This window comes from Anomaloglossus baeobatrachus, chromosome 7 (genome assembly GCF_048569485.1).
Source record: "Anomaloglossus baeobatrachus isolate aAnoBae1 chromosome 7, aAnoBae1.hap1, whole genome shotgun sequence".
Classification (NCBI taxonomy): domain Eukaryota; kingdom Metazoa; phylum Chordata; class Amphibia; order Anura; family Aromobatidae; genus Anomaloglossus; species Anomaloglossus baeobatrachus.
In genome coordinates this window covers 50402424-50424807 of record NC_134359.1, presented here as the reverse complement: position 1 = coordinate 50424807, position 22384 = coordinate 50402424, and the positions used below count along the sequence as shown (strand labels likewise).

The following is a 22384-nucleotide window of genomic DNA, read 5'->3' as shown; positions in this document are numbered from 1 at the left end:
TCAGGTTTAATAAGTGGGATTTGTTGCCTTATAAATGGGGTTGGGACCATCTACAATTTTCAGAGTCATGAAAATAAAGAAAACTCTTTGAATGAGAAGGTGTGTCCATAGGGGGTGGGTGACTTTTTGCCTTGAAACCATCAACACATTAATAGATCTATTTGTGTATTTTCTGATTTAGCATTTCTTTAGCTGTGCACACTCACTTGCAGTATGCAGAGCCGCCTGTCCACAGGCATATGCAGTATGCCTATGAGACGTTTCCCAGTGACCTCTAGTGAAAGCTGGGAACATGGATTCATATATTTGCTGATACAGCTGTGAAAAACTCCTCCACAGGATTTTACCCTATAACAATATGGAGCCAATATAGATCACTACCAAAGTAGAAAAAATGTCTATAAATTTCATTAGATTTAAATACAGACAAACAGTCAATACACTATTGATAAAAAAGTGCATGGTGCAGGACTACAAACAAGCTAAAGTGCCACTGCAATTACCCCCACGTGCGTTTCGAGTGGGCATATAATATATATATATATATATATATATATATATATATATATATATATATATATATATAATGTATGTATGTGTGTGTGTGTATGTGTGTATGTATATATATATATATATATATTATATTATATTATATTATATTATATTATATTATACTATATTATATTTAGTCAGTGCTGGAGTGTTGCTTTGGGTCTTAGGCGGGCTTTGCACGTTGCGACATCGCAAGCCGATGCTGCGATGTCACACGCGATAGTCCCCGCCCCCGTCGCAGGTACGATATCATGTGATAGCTGGCGTAGCGAAAATTATCGCCACGCCAGCTTCACATGCACTCACCTGCCCTGTGACCGTCGCTCTGGCCGGCGACCCGCCTCCTTCCTAAGGGGGCGAGTCATGCGGCATCATAGCGAGGTCACACGGCAGGCGGCCAATAGCAGCGGAGGGGCGGAGATGAGCAGGATGTAAACATCCCGCCCACCTCCTTCCTTCCGCATAGCCGCTGGCGGCAGGTAAGGAAAAGTTCATCGCTCCTGCGGCTTCACACACAGTGATGTATGCTGCCGCAGGAACGAGGAACAACATCGTACCTGTCACGGCATCGGCATTATGGAAATGTCGGTGAATGCAACGATGATACGATAACGACGCTTTTGCGCTCATTCATCGTATCATCTAGCATTTACACAGTACGATGTCGAAAGTGACGCCGGATGTGCGTCACTTTAGTTTTGACCCCACCGACATCGCACGTGCGATGTCGCAACGTGCAAAGCCGCCCTAAGTCTCCTGCCCCATGTCTTATAGCCACCCTTCGGTGTTTTAATCCTTTTTTGGTTTTGCTCCAGTCCCGCTGCATTATCTTGTGTCTGCAACTTTGGACTGTCCAGAAGTCAAAAGTTACGTCACAAGCTCAATGCAAGTCTACGAGAGCATGAACAAGGCTTTTATATACTTGTATTGAGTTGTGACCTCTGGTGCCATGAGACACTGGAGCTGCTGGCAGTTCACAAATCACCGGAGAGCGACTGGAGCAGTGGTGGGAACAGATGAAGGTGGCACACGGTGAGTATAAGACAGGGGTAGCGGGGCTGACATTTAAAGCACCACTCTAAATTAAAAAAATCATTGCTGTAGTGCTGCGTTCTAGAAACCACCTGAAAAACCTATTGGAAAACTTTGAAGGCTCCATCTTAAAACCATCACGTACAATAATTCTAATACCAGCTAAGTGATAGGCAGGGACCTTCCTGCTTGTGGAATTAAGTCATGAATTTTCTATTAATGATGTGACTAATTAGAATGAAATGTGTGTTGGTAATTCTCTCCAATCTGTATGGATGTCTCTGCTTTACCGTCATGACCAGAGCTGTAACCTTGACCATGAAATAATCCGTACAGTCTCGGTGTGCGTAGAGAGGGCTCTCGTAGATGGATCCCCGAGATTTTTCCTAGGAGACCAATAATTGACCCAGAGACCGGCCTGCAAGGCTCACACTCTTCTTATTATTCCTGCGCCTATTAAGTCCCGGATGAAGCCTTGACAATGAGAGCTCAGGCCTGAAAAGCACTTATGTGCTCTTACCTCAAGAGAAGTAGTAAAGATTAGTATGTGTGTGTAAAGCATTGGGCATACAAATTCTTGACAATAGACCAATATTGAATTTGGCCCAGGTCTGCGATCCAAAGCTTCCACCATAACGCGCACTTCCCTGACAGCACATAATGCACACTTTAGTTTGCCAAACCATGACGTTATAAAATCCAGAACTAATTCTTTAGACTTCTGTCCTAATCTTTCCTATTGATGACAAAGTTGGCAAATAATACACTTATTGTGCTAGAATCGGCGCCACATTCCCCCACAGGCTGTTCCTGGTACTGCAGTGGTGCCCTGGTGTGATATGGGAATAAAAAAAAAAATCACTTTTTTTTTTTCCCTAATCTTTCATAACTCCTTTTAATATGTATTTTGCTTTGATTATTATAACAAGTAAATAGTTGTTTATATAACTTTTTCAACTTTTTTCTCATTTAGTACTTTGAATATACCCTAAGCCATGAGATCCGACATAATATCCAAAAGGAGCTGTGTCTCAAAGCTGGTAAGGGGCAGGTTCTCCTTAGTAGGTGCAATTACAAAGGCGGGAGCACAACTGTTCCATCTGAGGAAAAGTGGGAACTTCAGAAGGTAAGTTTACTAAATTCTTAACAGGAATACCAGCCAAGATGAAGCCTCACCGCTGCTGGCTGGTATTCTCAGGCTGGGGAGACCCAAGACATTGGAAGCCCACCCCAGCCTAAAAATATCAGCCAGCAGCTGAATGGAATTGCCGCATCGATTAGATGTGACCGACCCAAGACTTTATCTCACTCATCCCGAATGCCCTGGTGCGGTGGCAAACGGGGTAATATAAGTGGTTGATTCCAGATGAGTAATGTCACCTGGCATCAAGCCCTGGGGTTAGTGATGTCACGGCATCTATGAAATACCCGACACCACTAACCCAGTCAGTAATAAAAGAAATAATCAATGACAAACACATTTTTATTTGAAGAAACACTCCCCAAAACATTCTCTCCTTTCACCAAGTTATTGAAAAGAAAAAACAAATCCGTGTCCGGCGTAATCCAATAAGGGGGTCCCATTATGATCCATAGTCACTGTCCGAGTCAATGAAGAACAGAACATTCCCCATTGGCTGGGAGAGCAGTGCAGTGACCGGAGCTAACATCATGAGGTCAGCCTAGGTCACTGCAGGGCATGACGAGCGCTGCCATCAGGAGGTTAGCGAGGTACATTACCTGCGGTGATGGAAGCCACTGCACTCCTGACATCAGCGCTCGTCACTGAGTTCAATGACTGCTGCGTTTACAAGCGAAGTATCGCAAGCGGCCCGTGACATCACCGCTAGTCACAGTCTCGGGCCGCCCGCAAGAGAACGCAGTGGGCATGGAAGTCAGTAACGAGCGTTGATGGCAGGGGTGCAAGAATTCATCACAGCAGGTAATGAACTTTACTAACCTCCTGACGACAACGCTCGTCATCCCCGCGGCTGCTCACACTGCAGTGCGGGCAGATGCCGACGCGCTGCAGTGCGGGCAGATGTGGCGCACAGACTTTTTGATTTAAACAGGACAACCCCTTTAAGCATGGAGGTTTTGCCTGATCACTGTCCCATGTAGACGTCCTGAGCCGAACTAAGAATTGTATTTCTTTTACTCCTGTAGCGCCATCATTCCATAGCACTTTACACATTTTGTAGCTAGCTATATGGCTGAGCTGACTTGCTCCATGTTATGAGCAATGGTTGAACATTTGTAGTTTTGTGTAGTTGAGCGTAGAAAAAAAAAAAAAAGTTAAAGGCTTTTCTAAGTGGAGGTCAGCACCAGTCTGATGCTTATAAAGGTTCCCATTCTTTTGTCGTCTCTCTCCAGGATCAGCTCCTCTTCAGTGTCGCGTATAATATGTGCCTTACCGCAAATGGCCCCAACCCAAGTCTCGTCCCTTGTAACCCCTCGGACCCTTTTCAACAATGGATATTCCGACAAGGAACTTAAGAAAACTAATAACACTTTCTTTTTAACACTGTGATAGAAAGATGCACTGTAACGTTTTCTGACATCGCTGAGCTGTTGTTACAGAAGAAAGAACACTCCGAACGTTGTGTCCACTGCACATGCCAAAGAATGTTTTTAAATCCTTTTTTTTTTAATTTTCCTCTGTTTACATAATACTGTAGTTGTTAATTTGTCAAGTGGGGTCTCTTAGTGTTTACAACGACTCCAGAGAGTACAGACTGGATGACGTACTCAGAGTCCAAGCACCGCCGGCTATTAACATCACATGCACTTCAGCAGAAGGGGGAGGGGAACTTGCCTTAATGAAAACCGCACTCAAAAAAAAAAAAAAAAAAAATTCCGGACCTTTTATATAATGTTCATATGTGTTTCTTACCTCAATATTGTAAAGGCTTTGTATTTAAGGTTTCTACATTGTACAGACGCCACAACGTTTTGATACAGAATTTTTTAGAACTCTGCCTTCTCCATTTTCCGTTATTCTTCCTAGAAACTTATAACGAGGTATTAACAGCTGGGGACGTGTCTGTACACCGTCTGACAGCCTCAGCTGGGATTGCACAGACTGTGCAGAGACACGCCCCTTTGGCAAGAGATATGGTTACGCCCAGTTGTATATGCATACATTTCTAGGAGGTGCTACAGAAGGGAACAGCTCAACGCAGAACTCCGAGGAAAGGGTCTTCAGGATGGGGATTTCAAGGTGAATACTAAATGGCAGGCTTTTCCTTTGAATGAGAGATGGATAGATTATATATATATATATATATATATATAATATATATATATATATATATATATATATATATATATATATATATATATATATATATATATATATATATATATATATATATATACACATACACAATAAAGGGCACACTAAAGTACCATTTTGTTTTATTAAGCGCTCCCCTTATTTTATTTTTTTTAGAATATATATATATATAATATATCTCTATATCATACATTATATATATATATATAGATAGATAGATAGATATAATATACAAACACATAATATTTTGATAATGGCCTTAAATTTAATTGATTGTGATCCTTTTTATACTGACGCCAGCAATCATGAAGCTATAAACACTGCCATTGTTTCATCTTATGAAGGTACTGTATTTCTGGTTCGTACAGGTAGGGTCTGTTGTGTTATTGTCCATGTATTTTTTTACTTTCCACCTTCACTTCTTTTGGGCGCGTTACTAGGGGCTGGGAATCCCACCCTTATTCTAAACTCCTTCTGCCCAATATATAATGGTACCCTTGCCACTAATTGCAGCAGCTTCACTAATGCACTGACACTAGACTGTTTAAATATTTGTGGTGATCCGACTCAGGAACGTGCAGAATCTGTTTGACATTGTTTTTTTTTTTATTGCATTTATTACCTTATCTTTTTTCTTAATTTGCTACCTACTCAGACATTCACACCTTAGCTTCGAAGTAGATGGTCGTGCTATTTTCCTGTGTTATCCAACAACCAGACCAGTTATTAAGCGTAATATAAAAAATTGTTAGGTTCTGTGCCGGGATTCCATCTAAATTAGAATGCATTAAAGCGATTGTCCAAGACTAGTAAGACAGGGCTGCTTTTTTTGGGGGGGTTCTTGGGCCATATTGCAATTAAGCCCCATTAAAATTTTATGAAGTGGAGCTGACCTGTAAAATCACCCTCAAACCATGGTTGGGGACGGTGCTGTTTTTGATAGAAAGATGCCACTTTTTATTTATCCTGGACAAAGCCTTTAATATTACTATGCTGTGCAGCTAACAGTGGGCTGTTTATTAGAAAAAAATAAGATCAAAGAATAAAAATATCTCGATAAGACACGTTTCATATGCAAGTCCCCAAGTCTGTGAGCCTTTAACTAAAAATGATTTCCACTCTGCCAGACTTGGTTGTCCAAGTATTATATGGTCACCATTTACAATGGCTAGCATATTGCCACTAGAAGATCCCTTTTGAGATGACTATGGCAGATTCCTTTGGAAATCTTGCTGCCTAGTGATAATTAGTTAGAACCAAGCAAATAATAACCAAGATGATGCCCGTTAAGTTAAAAGAAGTGTCCCCACCAAGCGTTTCATGGAACCGCAAACTGAACTTGATTTTTATTCCAACAGCAGGTCTCCTCCTGACCCAAACTCAACAGTGTCGGGTATTAGTGACGAACGAGTACTACCATGCTCTGGTGGCTGGTTCTCGTAACTAGTGATGAGCGAGCACTACCGTGCTCGGCTGCTCTGTACTCATAACGAGTAGGTCGGACACTCAGATGGGCTCTACTCAAGTACCGAGCATAATGGAAGTCAATGGGTGACTCAAGCATTTTTCTGAAAGATTTTCCAGGAAAATTCTTGAGCTCCCCATTGACTGTCATTATACTCAGGTACTCGAGTTGCGCCCACCTGAGCATCCAACTCCTCTTTTGAGTCCTGAGCACCCGAGCATGGTAATGTCTGCTCATCACTTGTTAGAAACACCGAGAATGGTAGTGCTCGCTCATTGCTAGTTACGAGTACCAAGCACCCGAACATGGTAGTGCTCGCTCATCTCTAGTTACGAGTACTGAGCCCCTGAGTATGGTAGTGCTCGCCCATTGCTAGTTACGAGTACTGAGCACCTGAGCATGGTAGTGCTCGCCCATTGCTAGTTACGAGTACCGACCACCTGAGCATGGTAGTGCCCGCTCATCACTAGTTACGAGTACAGAGCACCCGAGCATGGTAGTGCCCGCTCATCACTAGTTACGAGTACTGAGCCCCTGAGCATGGTAGTGCTCGCCCATTGCTAGTTACGAGTACTGAGCACCTGAGCATGGTAGTGCTCGCCCATTGCTAGTTACGAGTACCGACCACCTGAGCATGGTAGTGCCTGCTCATCACTAGTTACGAGTACCAAGCACCCGAACATGGTAGTGCTCGCTCATCTCTAGTTACGAGTACTGAGCCTCCATGCATGGTAGTGCTCGCTCATTGCTAGTTACGAGTACTGAGCACCTGAGCATGGTAGTGCTCGCCCATTGCTAGTTACGAGTACTGAGCCCCTGAAGATGGTAGTGCTCGCCCATTGCTAGTTACGAGTACCGACCACCTGAGCATGGTAGTGCCTGCTCATCACTAGTTACGAGTACTGAGCACCCACTAATGCTTATGTGGCTGATAAGTTCAGGTTAGGAGATCCATAGACTCTAGGAAATCATGGCCATATTCAGACCATGACAATCAAATTTCTGATTTTTAGCCTTTGCAAATTATCACTTATCCACAGGATGGGTAATAGCTACTCATCCATGGGGGTCCCCACTGGTCCTAAGAATGGGGAGCTGAAATGCTTTGTTTGGATGAAACAGTTGCCGTACATATGCTCCGTTCACGGTCTATGGACCATTCCAGAGGCAATTACAGGCATTTGTGCAAAAAAACAAAACAACACATTTTAACCTAACCATATTGCATCGGAAGTGATTCCTGTTACAGGACGATCTGTGATTATCTGCAATGGCCAAATGATGTGAACAGAATGCTGTGGGATGGTTGTTGTTGTTGTTGTTGTTGTTGTTGTTGTTTTTTAATGACGCAATGTTCAAGTCACTTTTACCGCTGCAAGCAATCGCAGGCCTCAGTGGTCCTGTGACAAGGTAACTTTTTCACTTCCGATGCTGGGATTAACCACTATGCACTTGTGAGTAAATCCTTAGCCCAGGCAGCCCCTTTAAGGCATCACATACTGTAAAAAGTTTCTTCCAATATTTTTCTTAGAAACGAAATGGCAAAAAAATATAATCCTATTTCTTTAATGAATATGTGGTGACTTAACTTGATTTCTGGATTTCTAAATTGTGGGTTATTGAATTATTTTAAGGTCACGTTGAAGCTGCTGGTAAAGGTTAGAGCTGAAATATCAATGTCCGTGTTTTTTCTTACCATTAGACCTTCTAAATCTAGGTTTCAAAATAATTGGCAATGACATTTATTTTTTTCAGATTTAAGCACCTTCCACTAAGATTATCCTGGAAGATTTGTTTGTTTGTGGATTTGCTGTATTTTGTGTCTTTTACATTTTTGTTGTGCGTTAACTTTTTGACCTAAGATTTTCTTGATTTTTTTTTTGTGATTTCACTCAAGGTCCACCCCCCCCTCACCTTAATTGCTCTATAGGCACATTGGGGAGATGGCTGGCAGCCCCTGTTATGTACTCTTTTTGTATAATAGTCTTTATAGTAAAGAGGTTGCCCACTTTCAAGAAAATGGACCATATACGCTAATGAAAAACCAAGCAGGTACTTGTCCTTCTTGAGTCCAGTGACTGTTCTCCACCGCTGCTTCAGTCTCAGTTTTTTGGCAGACTGGGGACATCATGTTGACGGCACTCCTCACTGCTGCAGCCAATCATTGATCTCAGAATCTTGTGCTGTCTACCATGACGCTGCCACTGAGCTCAGTTATTGCCTACAGTGGTGATGACATCACATGCGCTGTTGATGTGATGTCACCGCTACAGCTAAAACACTGAGACCGGAGCAGAAGCGGGGAGCAGTCATTGGATACGGGGGAAGGTGTGTACCTACTGGCTCTGTTTTAGGTATTTTACATCATATGGGGACCACATTCGTGAAAGTGGAAAACCATTTTAAATCTCTACCAATGACCTAATATATGCTCAAGAGGGACTTAACCTTTATTTACCAGTTGGGAAAACAAAGTGTTTAGTTGGATTTAGCCCTTTCTTACCTCTTTGCTGTCCCCATTTGGTCAGTATGGTACGAACTTTAGCCTGTTTTTTTGCTTAGCTTGCAGTGGTAAGAGTCCTATCGATCATGATACCCATGAATGTAGAGGAATTGTGAAAATATGGATACCTTGGAAGGTTCCTGATCCATGGACCTTGTAGCTGCTGTAATGGCATCTATAGTATGCATGTAGAATTGAGCATAAAGATATGCAAAACCGTGGTCTAGTGGCCTCATCAGTAATTTGTGGCTGCAGGACCAGTACCAGTGCCCGGCAAAGCTATTTGGCTCCCCATCACCTTTACTTAGAACTGCCATGCTCGATACTCGTTAAGCGCAAGTCGAGCATCCAAGTGTAATGGAAGTCAATGGGGAACTCCATCATTTTTACGAAAGATTCCCTGGAAAAATGCTCGAGTCCCCAACTGACGTCCATTATACTCTGATGGTCTTGTCGCACTCATCCGATCATCCAATTGCTCTTAACAAGTACCGAGCACCCGAGCATGGTAGTGCTCACTCATCGCTATTTACGAGTACCGAGCACCCGAGCATGGTAGTGCTCACTCATCACTAGTTACGAGTACAGAGCACCTGAGCATGGTAGTGCCCACTCATCACTAGTTACGAGTACCGAGCACCCGAGCATGGTAGTGCTCGTTCATCACTGGTTACGAGTACTGAGCACCTGAGCATGGTAGTGCTCGCTCATCACTAGATGCGTGTACTGAGTACCCAAGCATGGTAATGCTCATTCATCACTGGTTATGAGTACCAAGCACCTGTGCATTGTAGTGCTCACTCATCACTAGTTATGAGTACCGAGCATGGTAGTGCCCGCTCATCACTAGTTACGGGTACAGAATACCCAAGCATGGTAGTGCCTGCTCATCACTAGTTACGGGTACAGAATACCCAAGCATGGTAGTGCCCGCTCATCACTAGTTACGGGTACAGAATACCCAAGCATGGTAGTGCTCACTCATCACTAGTTCCCAGTAAAGGAGCACTCTAGGGCAGAAATGTTCTCTTATGCCCTATGCAGTGCCTAATTGGAGGGGGGGGAAAGGCACATAGGCTCAAATCACGCTAGAGAGAGTTTCTGTCTCACGCCCCTGCCCCTTACATCCTGCAATAGACATAACACCAGAATCTGCTCCAATAATTTCTTGTTGAATTCTAAGAAATCTGTTTGCATTTAATTGCCTTATTTATTATGCTTCCGTTTGTTTTATTGATCTGTATGATTGCTTACCTAAATAATATATTTTAAGGGACTATGTTATTTCTTATTTCAAGTGACTGATCTTTCTGTTCCGTTTGTACAAATGTGTGATTCATTTTATTTAATGTGGCCTTGACTAATGTGTAGGGGACTTTAAACTGCAATAATAAGGGGAGAGGTTTTGTATGAATTTTACTATAAATGTATATTTTTACATTTTTTGAAGGATATATTAAAGGTCATATTGGCCAAAGGGTAAAACAAAAATAAACAAATAGAAAAAATAAGCATAAAATTTAAATTCATTTTAGGATAAACTGATTTTTTTTTTCTGTTTCAATTGTGTAACAAAGAATGGTGGAAATAAACTGAAATAAACAGATACCTGCTGTGATTTGTTTGTCTTGCTCTCTTTAGGTGGTGGTTGTTCCAGTAAGGAGCTCATCCGAGTTCTGTACGAGACATTAATAAGGTCTTCCTTAAATGGAAGTTGTATTTTCAACAAATTTTGCATAAATTAACAGTACAAGTGAATATATTGAGCAAAAATATATGCAGAACACATTTCTTTTTGCTCCCATTTTTCATACTCTGAACTCAAAGATGGAAAACCATGTGCACAAAAGGCCTTTTTCTGTCTAATATTGCTCAAGAATCTGTCTAAGGTCCCCTTCACACATCAGTGATTTTGGTATGCATGTTGCTGTTTTTTTTACGGACCAAAATGAGGGACATACATAGACCCTTTAAATCAATGGATAAAGAAGAAAAATCCAGTGCAGTCCTCAAGTGCAATTAAAAACGTTTTCCATTTATTTAATGAATCCGTTAAAAATGTAAAGTGTACAGAACGGTCAGCTGGGAAAGTATAGGGGACACAGAGAAGAGTGGTGGGGTCTCTTCTCTGTGTCCCCTATACTTTCCCAGCTGACCGCTCTGTACACTTTTTATTTTTAACAGATTCATTAAATAAATGGAAAACTTTTTTAATTGCACTTGAGGACTGCGCTGGATTTTTCTTCTTTATCCATGTGACTGGCAGCCTAGCCTTCCGTGCGTGGATCCAGACATACAGCGGATCACAGCAACTCGGTGAGCTGAATTTTCTGTCTGTGGTGTTGAAGTCTCCAGCGATGCGGTGTCTAGCCGCTACTGTCTCACTACTGCTGCAGCTACTTTCAGGTTCACTGTGCATATGCATGAGCAGAATGAGCGGGCCTGGAAGCAGGAGACAGCAGCGGCTGGAGACAGCAGCGGCTGGAGACAGCAGCGGCTGGAGACAGCAGCGGCTGGAGACAGCAGCGGCTGGAGACAGCAGCGGCTGGAGACAGCAGCGGCTGGAAAAAGTGTACAGAGCGGTCAGCTGGGAAAGTATAGGGGACACAGAGAAAAGTGGTGGGGTCTCTTCTCTGTGTCCCCTATACTTTCCCAGCTGACCGCTCTGTACACTTTTCATTTTTAATGGATTCATTAAATAAATGGAAAACTTTTTTAATTGCACTTGAGGACTGCCCTGGATTTTTCTTCTTTATCCATGTGACTGGCAGCCTAGCCTTCCGTGCGTGGATCCAGACATACAGCGGATCACAGCAACTCGGTGAGCTGAATTTTCATTTATCTTTAAATCAATGTTTCTGCACACACACGTCGGTGATTTCTTACTGACTTATTTCCATGTGTCAGTGTGTTCCGAACAGAGACAAGTCCATTTTTCTCCGGCATCACTGATGTCCCACGGACCACACAGTGGCGTGATCTGTGAAAAACGTACCAGAAAACACATACATTTAAAATAAAAAGCTTTTTAAACTCACCCGTGTTCAGCCGCTGCTGTCTCCAGCCGCTGCTGTCTCCAGCCGCTGCTGTCTCCAGCCGCTGCTGTCTCCAGCCGCTGCTGTCTCCAGCCGCTGCTGTCTCCAGCCGCTGCTGTCTCCAGCCGCGGCTGTCTCCTGCTTCCACGCCCGCTCATTATGCTCATGCTCATGCATATGCACAGTGAACCTGAAAGTAGCTGCAGCATTAGTGAGACAGTAGCGGCTAGACACCGCATCGCTGGAGACTTCAAGACCACAGACAGTAGCGGCGTGGACAGGTGAGTTTAAGTTCCCAATCTCCATGTATTATCACAGATAGCACACGGAGATCACATGTGTGCCAAAATCACGGCACACGGAGGGATATACACCCCTTTTATGTCAGTGAAATACATGGTTTTTTTTCCACTGACGTGTGAAGGGGGCCCTAAATCTGTGTTAGGGCCGTTTCGCACATCCAGATTTTCGCCAGATTAGTGGATCCGGCACACTCCAGTACAGTGTGATACAGTAAATGGCAGCGCTGCAACTTCCAGGTTACATGCTATGGTCACATGACAGCATGTGACCGGAGCTTGTTGCACTGCCATTGTACTGTATCACACTGTACTGGAGTGCGCCAGATTTGCCAATCCAGTGAAAAGCCGGATGTGTGAAACGGCCCTTAGTGAACACTGTTCCTTTGCCGAGTTAATCCATCCACCTCAGAGGTGTGGCAGATCAAGATTAGATAGCAGCATTATTGCACAGGTGTGCCTTAGGCACACAGCCTTATAAGTGACATGTTCCTGAATTCGTATTTTAACTCCTACATTATGCAGTGCTCAGATTACACAGCAAAAATCTTCTGACGGAATCAGTTTAAAGGGAACCGGTCAGCAGATTTAGGGCCTATAAGCTGCGGCCACCACCAGTAGGCTCTTATATACAGCATTGTAACATACTGTATATAAGAGCCCAGGCCGCTGTGTAGAACGTGAAAAATACTTTATATTACTCAACTAAATGGTCACTGCGGTGAAGTTGGGTCATATGGGTGTTTCCATTCTCCGATGTCGGCGCCTCATCTTTTGGCCATCTTTGTCCTCCTTCTGAAGCCTGTGTGCATGACGCATCCTACGTAATTTTATGCTTTTATCACCTAATCTGAAAGCAGCATGATGAAGGAAAAGAGATCCTGATTCCAGTGATGTCACTTACTGGGAGGCTTAGTATATTTTTGATAAAATCACTGTTTAACACTAGAACTACTGGACTCATGACACCTATATAGAAATACATGGTGCAAAGTAGTCAAATGACTACCTCAGTAGTTCTAGTGTTAATCAGCAGCAGATCATTACAGGACTACTTGGCGTGCTGCAGGTAGTCCAGCATATTCATGAGCTCTGTATAACTGCTAGATCTGCAGCAGAGAAAACATTGATTTTATCAAAATGACAACAAACAGTTCAATAATTGACACATCACTGGATTCAGGGTGTCTGTCTTTACATTATGCTGCTCTTACATGGGGGAGGAAAAAGTTGGTGATAGATTCCCTTTAAGAGATATGAAGAAGAAAAAAAATACCCAATATACTTTGATATAAGGGGCTCCAACTAAGCAGGGTTTTTTACATCTCTTGGTTTGTGGAGCTATAAACCCAGAATGGTGGGAGATTTGTAAATTTGACTAATCATGTATTGTAGTGAAGAAATCTGAAACCTTCCGTTGTGAATACGTTTTCCAGTTTGGGGCTCCCTCTTGTGGTCCGTGCTGGCAGTGCAGTTGATGTGTGGAATGAAAGCCACACACCTGTGGAGGACTGGCAATCAGGGTCAGATTGGGCTATTTAACTGAGTAGTTTTCTCTTGTTACTTGATGGTGGTCAATGTCTCCTGTGTGTTAAGGACATTCTATAACCAGCTCTGCTCACTTCTAGAACTACTCTCAGATAAGTGGTCTTTGTACCTCTGCTGTTTGTTTTCCACTTTCTTGTTGTTTTTTCTGCTTTAATACTAAGGCTTGAATCCTATTTTGTCGGTGTGGAGTTCTTGGTGGAATGGGATCATTCCCTGCTGAGAGTGTCTGTATACCTAGCTCCATGATTCTGCAAGGTATTGTGTTTGTCATGCTTGGTATTAATTCAGTCCCTCATCTGTATTAGTGTTTTTGGATCCCAGTAACCTCTGAGTGCTGGTACAGTGGGGGAGAGGTTGTGTGACCTCAGGATTTTTCTATATCAGAAGTGCTGGTATATATTATGGGTTTTTACGGCTGCAGTCAAGTTGCTCTTTCCTATAAAGATAGTTTGGGCCTCACCTTTTCTGAAATCTCTTTTCGGGCTTTGTATTGAGTTTTTCTATATCACTGTAGCCTTTACATGTGGGGGGCTATCTATCTTTGGGGACTGCTCCGAGGCAGATTAGCTTTCTTATATCCCTACATGTGAGATTAGTTAATTCTCCAGCTTTGTCGAGGCGTCCAGGTCATCGTAGGCACGCCCCACGGCTACTTCTAGTTGTGTGTCAGAATTAGTTCTGCAGTCCGTTAAGTTTCCAGCCACTCTGTTACCTTTTTGGGATTCCGTATTTTGGGATCCTCCCCGGTCCCTGAATCATAACACTTCCCATTGTACTGACATTCTAGATGAGAGGTTTTAAAGATAGCATCTAAATTACTATATTATTTATGTATTCTATTAAACTTTGTCTGGTACCACCATGGGGTCAATTTGACCCCATGCAGATTGGTATATGTAGAGATTTTTTTTTTTTTTTTGGTACCAGGCAAGAAGTAATGCAATATTACACACTTTTTAGGCTGTTTAATACCTTCCTGTTTTTTGTTTTTGTTTTTGTAAAACTCTTATTCTTTGTCAGGATTTTTCCACATATTTTTATCGTGAACCTCAGGCAGTGGTTATAGATAGTTTCCTCCCATCCGACAGCGTTTGATGCAACTGCTTTTCAGTGACCAGACACATTTGGACGTTGTTTTGTGGCTTTCTTCCACCTTTTGTAATTGGCCACATCCTCTCGCCCTAAACTAGGGACTGGGACTCTTCTATGTCAGAACAGTCGGAACATTGAAAATAAAACAAAAACGCCAAAGGCAGAAAGAAGGGGCTTAAATTAGAAGTTAGAGATGTGTAAATGTTATGTTTTCACCGGCTGCCATGAGAATAGGTTGGCGAGGTCATTCTGCTTGTGGTCACGTTCGTCATAAACGTAGTTTTATTTAAGTGAAATAATTACTGACTTCTGCTTTTGCGCTTTGTTGTCTAGGGCTCTACATTTACAAAAGTCTCCTAATATGTCTCCTTTACAAAAAACATTGCACTTGTTGAATATTAGTCCTATATTACTGTAAGGGTGTATACTGTATCATGTTATAGTTTTGCCTCCCAACTTTTCTAGACTTAGAAAGTGGGCAAACTATGCTTGGAAAGTTAACCCCTTCACCATCCAGGCGGTTTCCGCTTTATCGTTTGTTCCTCCCCTTCTTCCAAGAGCCGTAACTTTTTTTTTTATTTTTCAACATAACCGTATAAGTGCTTGTTTTTTTGCCGGTCAAGTTGGAATTTCTTTTCCTGTTTTCCAGTACACTATATGGTAAAATGAATAGTTTCTTTCAAAAGTACAAGTGTGGTGAAATTGCAAAAAAAAAAAAAAAAAAGTCCAGTTCCACAATTGTTTTTTGAGCTTTTTATTTATCATGTTCATTATATGGTAAAACTGAAATTGAATTATGATTCCTGTAGGTCAGTACGAGTTCATAGATACCAAATGTGTGTGTGTGTATGTATATATAATATATAGTTTTTTGTTGTATATTTTGTTATTTTTTTCAACTTAATTGGTGAATAAAAATATATAATGTTTTTCCACCAGTTAAATAAAAAAAGTATGTATATATTTTTTTTTCAATTGAATTGGTTAAAAAAATTATTTTATTACCACTTAAATAGTTTTATTTTTTCAATTGAATTGGGGGAAAAAATTATATATATATATCTATATCTATATCTATATCTATATCTATATCTATATCTATCTATATCTATATCTATCTATATCTATATATATCTATCTATATATATCTATATATATATCTATCTATATATATCTATATATATATCTATATATATATATCTATATATATATCTATATATATATATCTATATATATATATCTATATATATATATCTATATATATATCTATATATATATCTATATATATATCTATATATATATCTATATATATATCTATATATATATCTATATATATATCTATATATATATCTATATATATATCTATATATCTATATCTATCTATATATCTATATCTATATATATATATATATCTATATATATATATATCTATATATATATATATCTATATATATATATATCTATATATATATATATATATATATATCTATATATATATATATCTATATATATATATATATATATATATATATATATATATATATATATATATATATAATTGTCATATGAAAAAGTTTGGGCACCCCTATTAATGTTAACCTTTTTTCTTTATAACAATTTGGATCTGGATTGAGTAATATTTCTGGATTGAAATGAGGTTTATTGTACTAACAGAAAATGTGCAATCCACATTTAAACAAAATTGACCAGTGCAAAAGTATGGGCACCTCAACATAGAGGTGACATTAATATTTTGTAGATCCTCCTTTTGCATAAATAACAGCCTCTAGTCGCTTCCTGTAGCTTTTAATGAGTTCCTGGATCCTGGATGAAGGTATATTTGACCATTCCTGTTTACAAAACAATTCCAGTTCAGTTAAGTTTGATGGTCGCCGAGCATGGACAGCTGCTTCAAATCATCCCGCAGATTTTCAATGATATTCAGGTCTGGGGACTGGGATGGCCATTCCAGAACATTGTAATTGTTCCTCTGCATGAATGCCTGAGTAGATTTGGAGCGGTGTTTTGGATCATTGTCTTGCTGAAATATCCATCCCCTGCGTAACTTCAACTTCGTCACTGATTCTTGCACATTATTGTCAAGAATCTGCTGATACTGAGTTGAATCCATGCGACCCTCAATTTTAACAAGATTCCCGTTGCTGGCATTGGCCACACAGCCCCAAAGCATGATGGAACCTCCACCAAATTTTACTGTGGGTAGCAAGTGCTTTTCTTGGAATGCCGTGTTTTTTTGCCTTCATGCATAACGCCTTTTTGTATGACCAAACAACTCAATCTTTGTTTCAGTACTCCACAGGACCTTCTTCCAAAAGGTAACTGGCTCGTCCAAATGTGTTTTTGCATACCTCAGGCGACTGTTTGTGGCGTGCTTGCAGAAACAGCTGCTTGCGCATCACTCTCCCATACAGCTTCTCCTTGTGCAACGTGCGCTGTATTGTTGACTGATGCACATTGACACCATCAGCAGCAAGATGATGCTGCAGGTCTTTGGAGGTGGTCTGTGGATTGTCCTTGACCATTCTTCTTCTCTGCCTTTCTGATATTTTCCTTGGCCTGCCACTTCTGGGCTTAACAAGAACTGTACCTGTGTTCTTCCATTTCCTTACTATGTTCCTCACAGTGGAAACTGACAGTTTAAATCTCTGAGACAACTTTTTGTATCCTTCCCCTGAACAACTATGTTGAATAATCTTTGTTTTCAGATCATTTGAGAGTTGTTTTGAGGAGCCCATGATGCCACTCTTCATAGGAAATTCAAATAAGAGAACAACTTGCAAGTGGCCATCTTAAATACCTTTTCTCATGATTGGATACACCTGCCTATGAAGTTCAAAGCTCAATGAGGTTACAAAACCAATTTAGTGCTTTAGTAAGTCAGTAAAAAGTAGCTAGGAGTGTTCGAATCAAGAAATTGATAAGGGTGCTCATACTTTTGCACCGGTCAAATTTTATTTAAATGCGGATTGCACATTTTCTGTTAGTACAATAAACCTCATTTCAATCCAGAAATATTACTTAGTTCATCAGTTATTAGATATATGAAACTGAAATAGCTGCTGCAAAAACCCGAATTGTTATAAAGAAAAAAGGTTAACATTAATAGGGGTGCCCAAACTTTTTCATATGACTGTGTGTGTATATATGTGTGTGTATATATGTGTGTGTATATATATATATATATATATATATATATATATATATATATATATATATATATATATATATATATATATATATATACATTGAAAAAGTGTATATGTATGTAATATAAATATATAATTTATATAATTATATAATATATTTATTTCTCTTTCATTGGTAAAACAAATTTCAGAAATGTAAACACCCCCCCCCTCCCCCTTTTTTTTTTTTTTCTCCCTTTATTCACTGAGACTTGTAATGTTCCTATTTTTCTGGATCTGGAGCTCAGTGGCTGCTTATGTTTTGCGTCCTGAGTTGACATTTTTGGTTAGATGTGATACTTTGCCTGTTACTGCATTTTATTGTAATGCTGCGACAGCCAAAAAAAAGTACATCTGGCGTTTTAATTTTTCATTACGTTGTTTACCGATCAGATTAATTTATTTTACATTTTGATAGGACATTTCTGAACTTGGCAATACCAAATGTGTATTTTTTTTTAATGTTATATATTCAATGGGGCAAAGGAGGGGTGATTTGAACTTCTGCTTTTTTTATTTATTTTTTATATTTTTAAAAACATGTTTCCCTACTTTTTATTGTATTTAATAGTCCAATCAGGGGCCTTAGAGCTGCGATCATCCAATCACGCGCATTACGGAGCAGGGCATCAGCATGGCTCTGTTCAGCGCAAATACTGATTTCCTATGAATAGCGGTGCTCAGCCGGTGTTCACAGGAAGTATGCCATGAGTGACAATTGGTCATTAGCTGACCGCTGCTGTGATGACAACCCATAGGCGCTGCATGATCACATCCTGGGGCCACCAGTGGCAGTGGGGAATGACTCATTCTCAGCCGACAGGCATTAAATCCCGCTGTCAGATTCCTCAAAGAAGCTTCTTTGAGAAATACCTCTACCCCAGGGGTGTTGCAGCAGCCATCTTTGCTTTTTCAGTAGTTGTTGTGGCTGTTTACAACTACCTCAGGTGAGCCTTTCTGTCTCTCCACATTATCCACCATCCCCAGATAAAACCCTATTTGGGCTACTCCTTTTTTCCCCCTAGTTTATTGCGGTCTGAGATTGACAGTGGGATTTTACTGGTTAACAGGTGCGAGTGGATCTCCGATCCACCCGCGGCTGATCAGATCAGCTGATGTGATGGGAAAGATGTGGCCCTGGAGTGTAAAGCCTGCTTTACACGCTGCAATTAATCGTGCCATTGCATGTGCGATCGCACCCGCCCCCATTGTTTGTGCGGCACGGGCAATGTGCAACACGGGCAACAAAATATTGTAACCCCCCCGTCACATGTACTTACCTTCCAAACGACCTCACTGTGGGCGGCGAACATCCACTTCCTGAAGGGAGAGAGACGTTCGGCGTCACAGCAACGTCACACAGCAGCCGGCCAATAGAATCGGAGGGGCGGAGATGAGCGGGATGTAAACATCCCGCCCACCTCCTTCCTTCCGCATTGGCGGCGGGCACAGGTAAGCTGCAGTTCATCCTTTCTGGGGTGTCACACGGAGCGATGTGTGCTGCCTCGGGAACGATGAACAACCGGAGCACAGAAGGATGTTCGATATTTTGAAAATGAGCGACGTGTCAACGAGCAACGATCAGGTGAGTATTTTTGCTCGTTCACACTCGCTCGTAGCTGTCACACGCTACGATATGTCAAATGATGCCGGATGTGTGTCACTTACAACGGGACCCCAACGACATATCGTATGATATATCGTAGCGTGTAAAGCCCGCTTTAGGGTAGTTTCACACATCCGGCTTTTTGCCGGTTTAACAGTTCCGGCGCACGCCAGTACAGTCGCAGCGTGACAAGCTGTCATGTGACCAGAGCATGTGACCTGGAAGTTAGTGCTGCTATTGTACTATATACACTGTACTGGCGTGTGGCAAACCGACGAAAATTTGGATGTGTGAAACTAGCCTAAGCCTGAATCAAAGAGAAGTGCACGACCTTGGACTTACCAGTACAACTAAGGTCGTGAAGGGGCTAAACGCAGAAGAATTAAAGTTGTGTGTGAACATGGCCTTAATATCCAAGCAAAGTGGATGTGATTTCATGGAAAGTTCTGCCCATGGCCCAGCAGAACTGTGCAGTTTTGTGGACTATTTTTCTACAGGGAGCCTAAAATAATACATGTAAAAAAAAACAAACAAACTGCAGTTGCGTTCTAGGGGCAGAGTCAAAGCTTTTATATACTATAAGAAAAACCATAAAAATTCAGCTTCAAATCTGCACCAAAAATGCATTAGAGAGAAAAATGCAATAATCAGCCAATTGCTGTTGTGTAGCATGGTTTAGACATGTGCCAAAAACGTGCCGCAAAAATGTCCATTTATGCTACGTGTGAACTCGGCCTTAGTTACATATATACATTTATAAGTTTAATTTAGAAAAAAAAAATCAATCCTACTAGTTTTTATGCCATTCACCCATCACCATAAATAATCTGTTTGTGAGAGGTACAATAACTATTACAGGGACACCAAATACAGTGTGTCCACCCATATCCTGTCCACCGCCATTAACTTGAGAACGGCGGCAGCTATCGGCATAGAAGTGGTGTCTAGGTATAGTAAAGTAGCCATGCGCTATGCAATGAAACCACCAATAGCACCACCTGGTGGAAAACAACAGCGTTAGCATTTTTATCTCGAAAACGGAACGAGAGAGAAAAAGTGAATGAAAAATTGTAGGGCATTATCAATTCAACAGGAATCGACACCTTGCATACAGAAATGCTGTGATATGATACCCATGACCCCCCAGAAACATTGAATGCTGGTCACGCATATGGCGCTCATTTAACTTTGATGCTCACAGTGGCCCCCGTCAGCTGCAATGCACATCTGGACTCTGGACAGCATACTGTATCTTGCTGCACGTTGTGCAATATGGTAGGTGACACGTTTGCACAAGCTTCTGTGATACGTCGTCGTAGATCCTGCAATGTTGGTGGAGGGGTCGCATACACCTGCTGTTTGATGTGACCTCACAGAAAGAAGTCCAATGGGGACAGGTGAGCGTGGAGGCCACTCCACACAGCCATCATACCCAATGACTTGTAGGAAGGTCTTCATGAGGAATCGATTCACGTCCTTAGACTTGTGAGTTTTACATTTTAATCATAGCATTTCTGTATGCAAGGTGTCGATTCGTATTGAATTGATGATGCCCTACAACTTTGTAATTCACTTTTTTTCTCTCTTGTTCTGTTTTCGAGATAAAAATGCTAACTCCGTTGTTCTCCACCAGGTGGCGCTATAGGTGGTTTCATTGCGTAGCGCATGGCTACTTTACTATACCTAGACACCTCTTCTATGCCTATAGCTGCCGCCGTTCTCAAGTTAATGGCGGTGGACAGGATATGGGTGGACACACTGTATATTTATATTTTTTTATTTTTAGCATTACAGGTAGAAGTGAAGGTGATGGTACTCACCAGATCGTGGGCCTGTACAGGTGTCAGTCACCTGCTGTTTGCCTCTACTTTCCCCAACTGCTTAGCTTTACTTGCTATAAAGAGTTTTCCATGATGTGGTGAGTGCTGGCATCCTCTCTTCTACTACTTGGGACCTTCATTGACTTTTGTGTAATGATGGAGCTGCGCTGATCATGGCAGCCAGCTATGTGTATGGACTGTGTCTATGTAGATCCGCATGCACTCATGAAAGGTAGATGATAATGTAAAGCTTTTTTCTTTTATGCAATTCTGATTTGTAATATTTATTTTTTTAATTTTTAAACGCATTAAAATGTGATTATTGTAATGGTGTAATGTGTACAAATTATTGTAATAAGTTTGTAGAAATTTCACAGGAAGAAATAAAATCTTAATTGGATTTTACCCTTAGAATACAGGTGTATAGAAAAGTGTATGCGCCATGCCACACAGCTAGGTCAATCAATGTGTGGATGAAGGACCACCACATCAAAACCCTGTCATGGCTAGCCCAATCTCCAGACCTGAACTCCATTGAAAACCTCTGGAATGTAATTAAGAGGAAGATGGATAGTCACAAGCCATCAAACGAAGAACTGCTTACATTTTTGCACCAGGAGTGGCATAAGGTCACCCAAAAGCAGTGTGAAAGATTGGTGGAAAGCAGCCAAGACGCATGAACGCTGGGATTAAACATCATAGTTATTCCACACAATATTGATTTCTGAAATCTTCCTGAGGTAAATATTAATAGTATTGTTGTTTCTAAATGATTATGAACTTGTTTTCTTTGCATTATTTGAGGTGTGAAGGCACTGTGCATTTTTTTTTTTGTTATTTTGACCATTTATCATTTTCAGAAAATAAATACAAAAGTTATTGCCTGGAAATTGGGAGACGTTGTCAGTTGTTTACAGAATAAAAGGACAAT

General features: G+C 41.1%; 1 protein-coding gene across 2 annotated transcripts in view; it reads left to right on the top strand.

Moving 5' to 3' along the window:
- The window catches only part of GALNT3 (polypeptide N-acetylgalactosaminyltransferase 3), a 74417-nt gene extending 63962 nt beyond the window's left edge, over positions 1-10455 (top strand). For both annotated transcript variants that reach the window (XM_075317282.1, XM_075317281.1), the window contains exons 10-11: positions 2558-2710; positions 3958-10455. In XM_075317282.1, coding sequence (XP_075173397.1) covers positions 2558-2710; positions 3958-4080 — 276 coding nt within the window. In that variant the 3' untranslated portion in view covers positions 4081-10455. The remainder of the gene's footprint in view (positions 1-2557; positions 2711-3957) is intronic.
- Positions 10456-22384: the final 11929 nt, after the last annotated feature.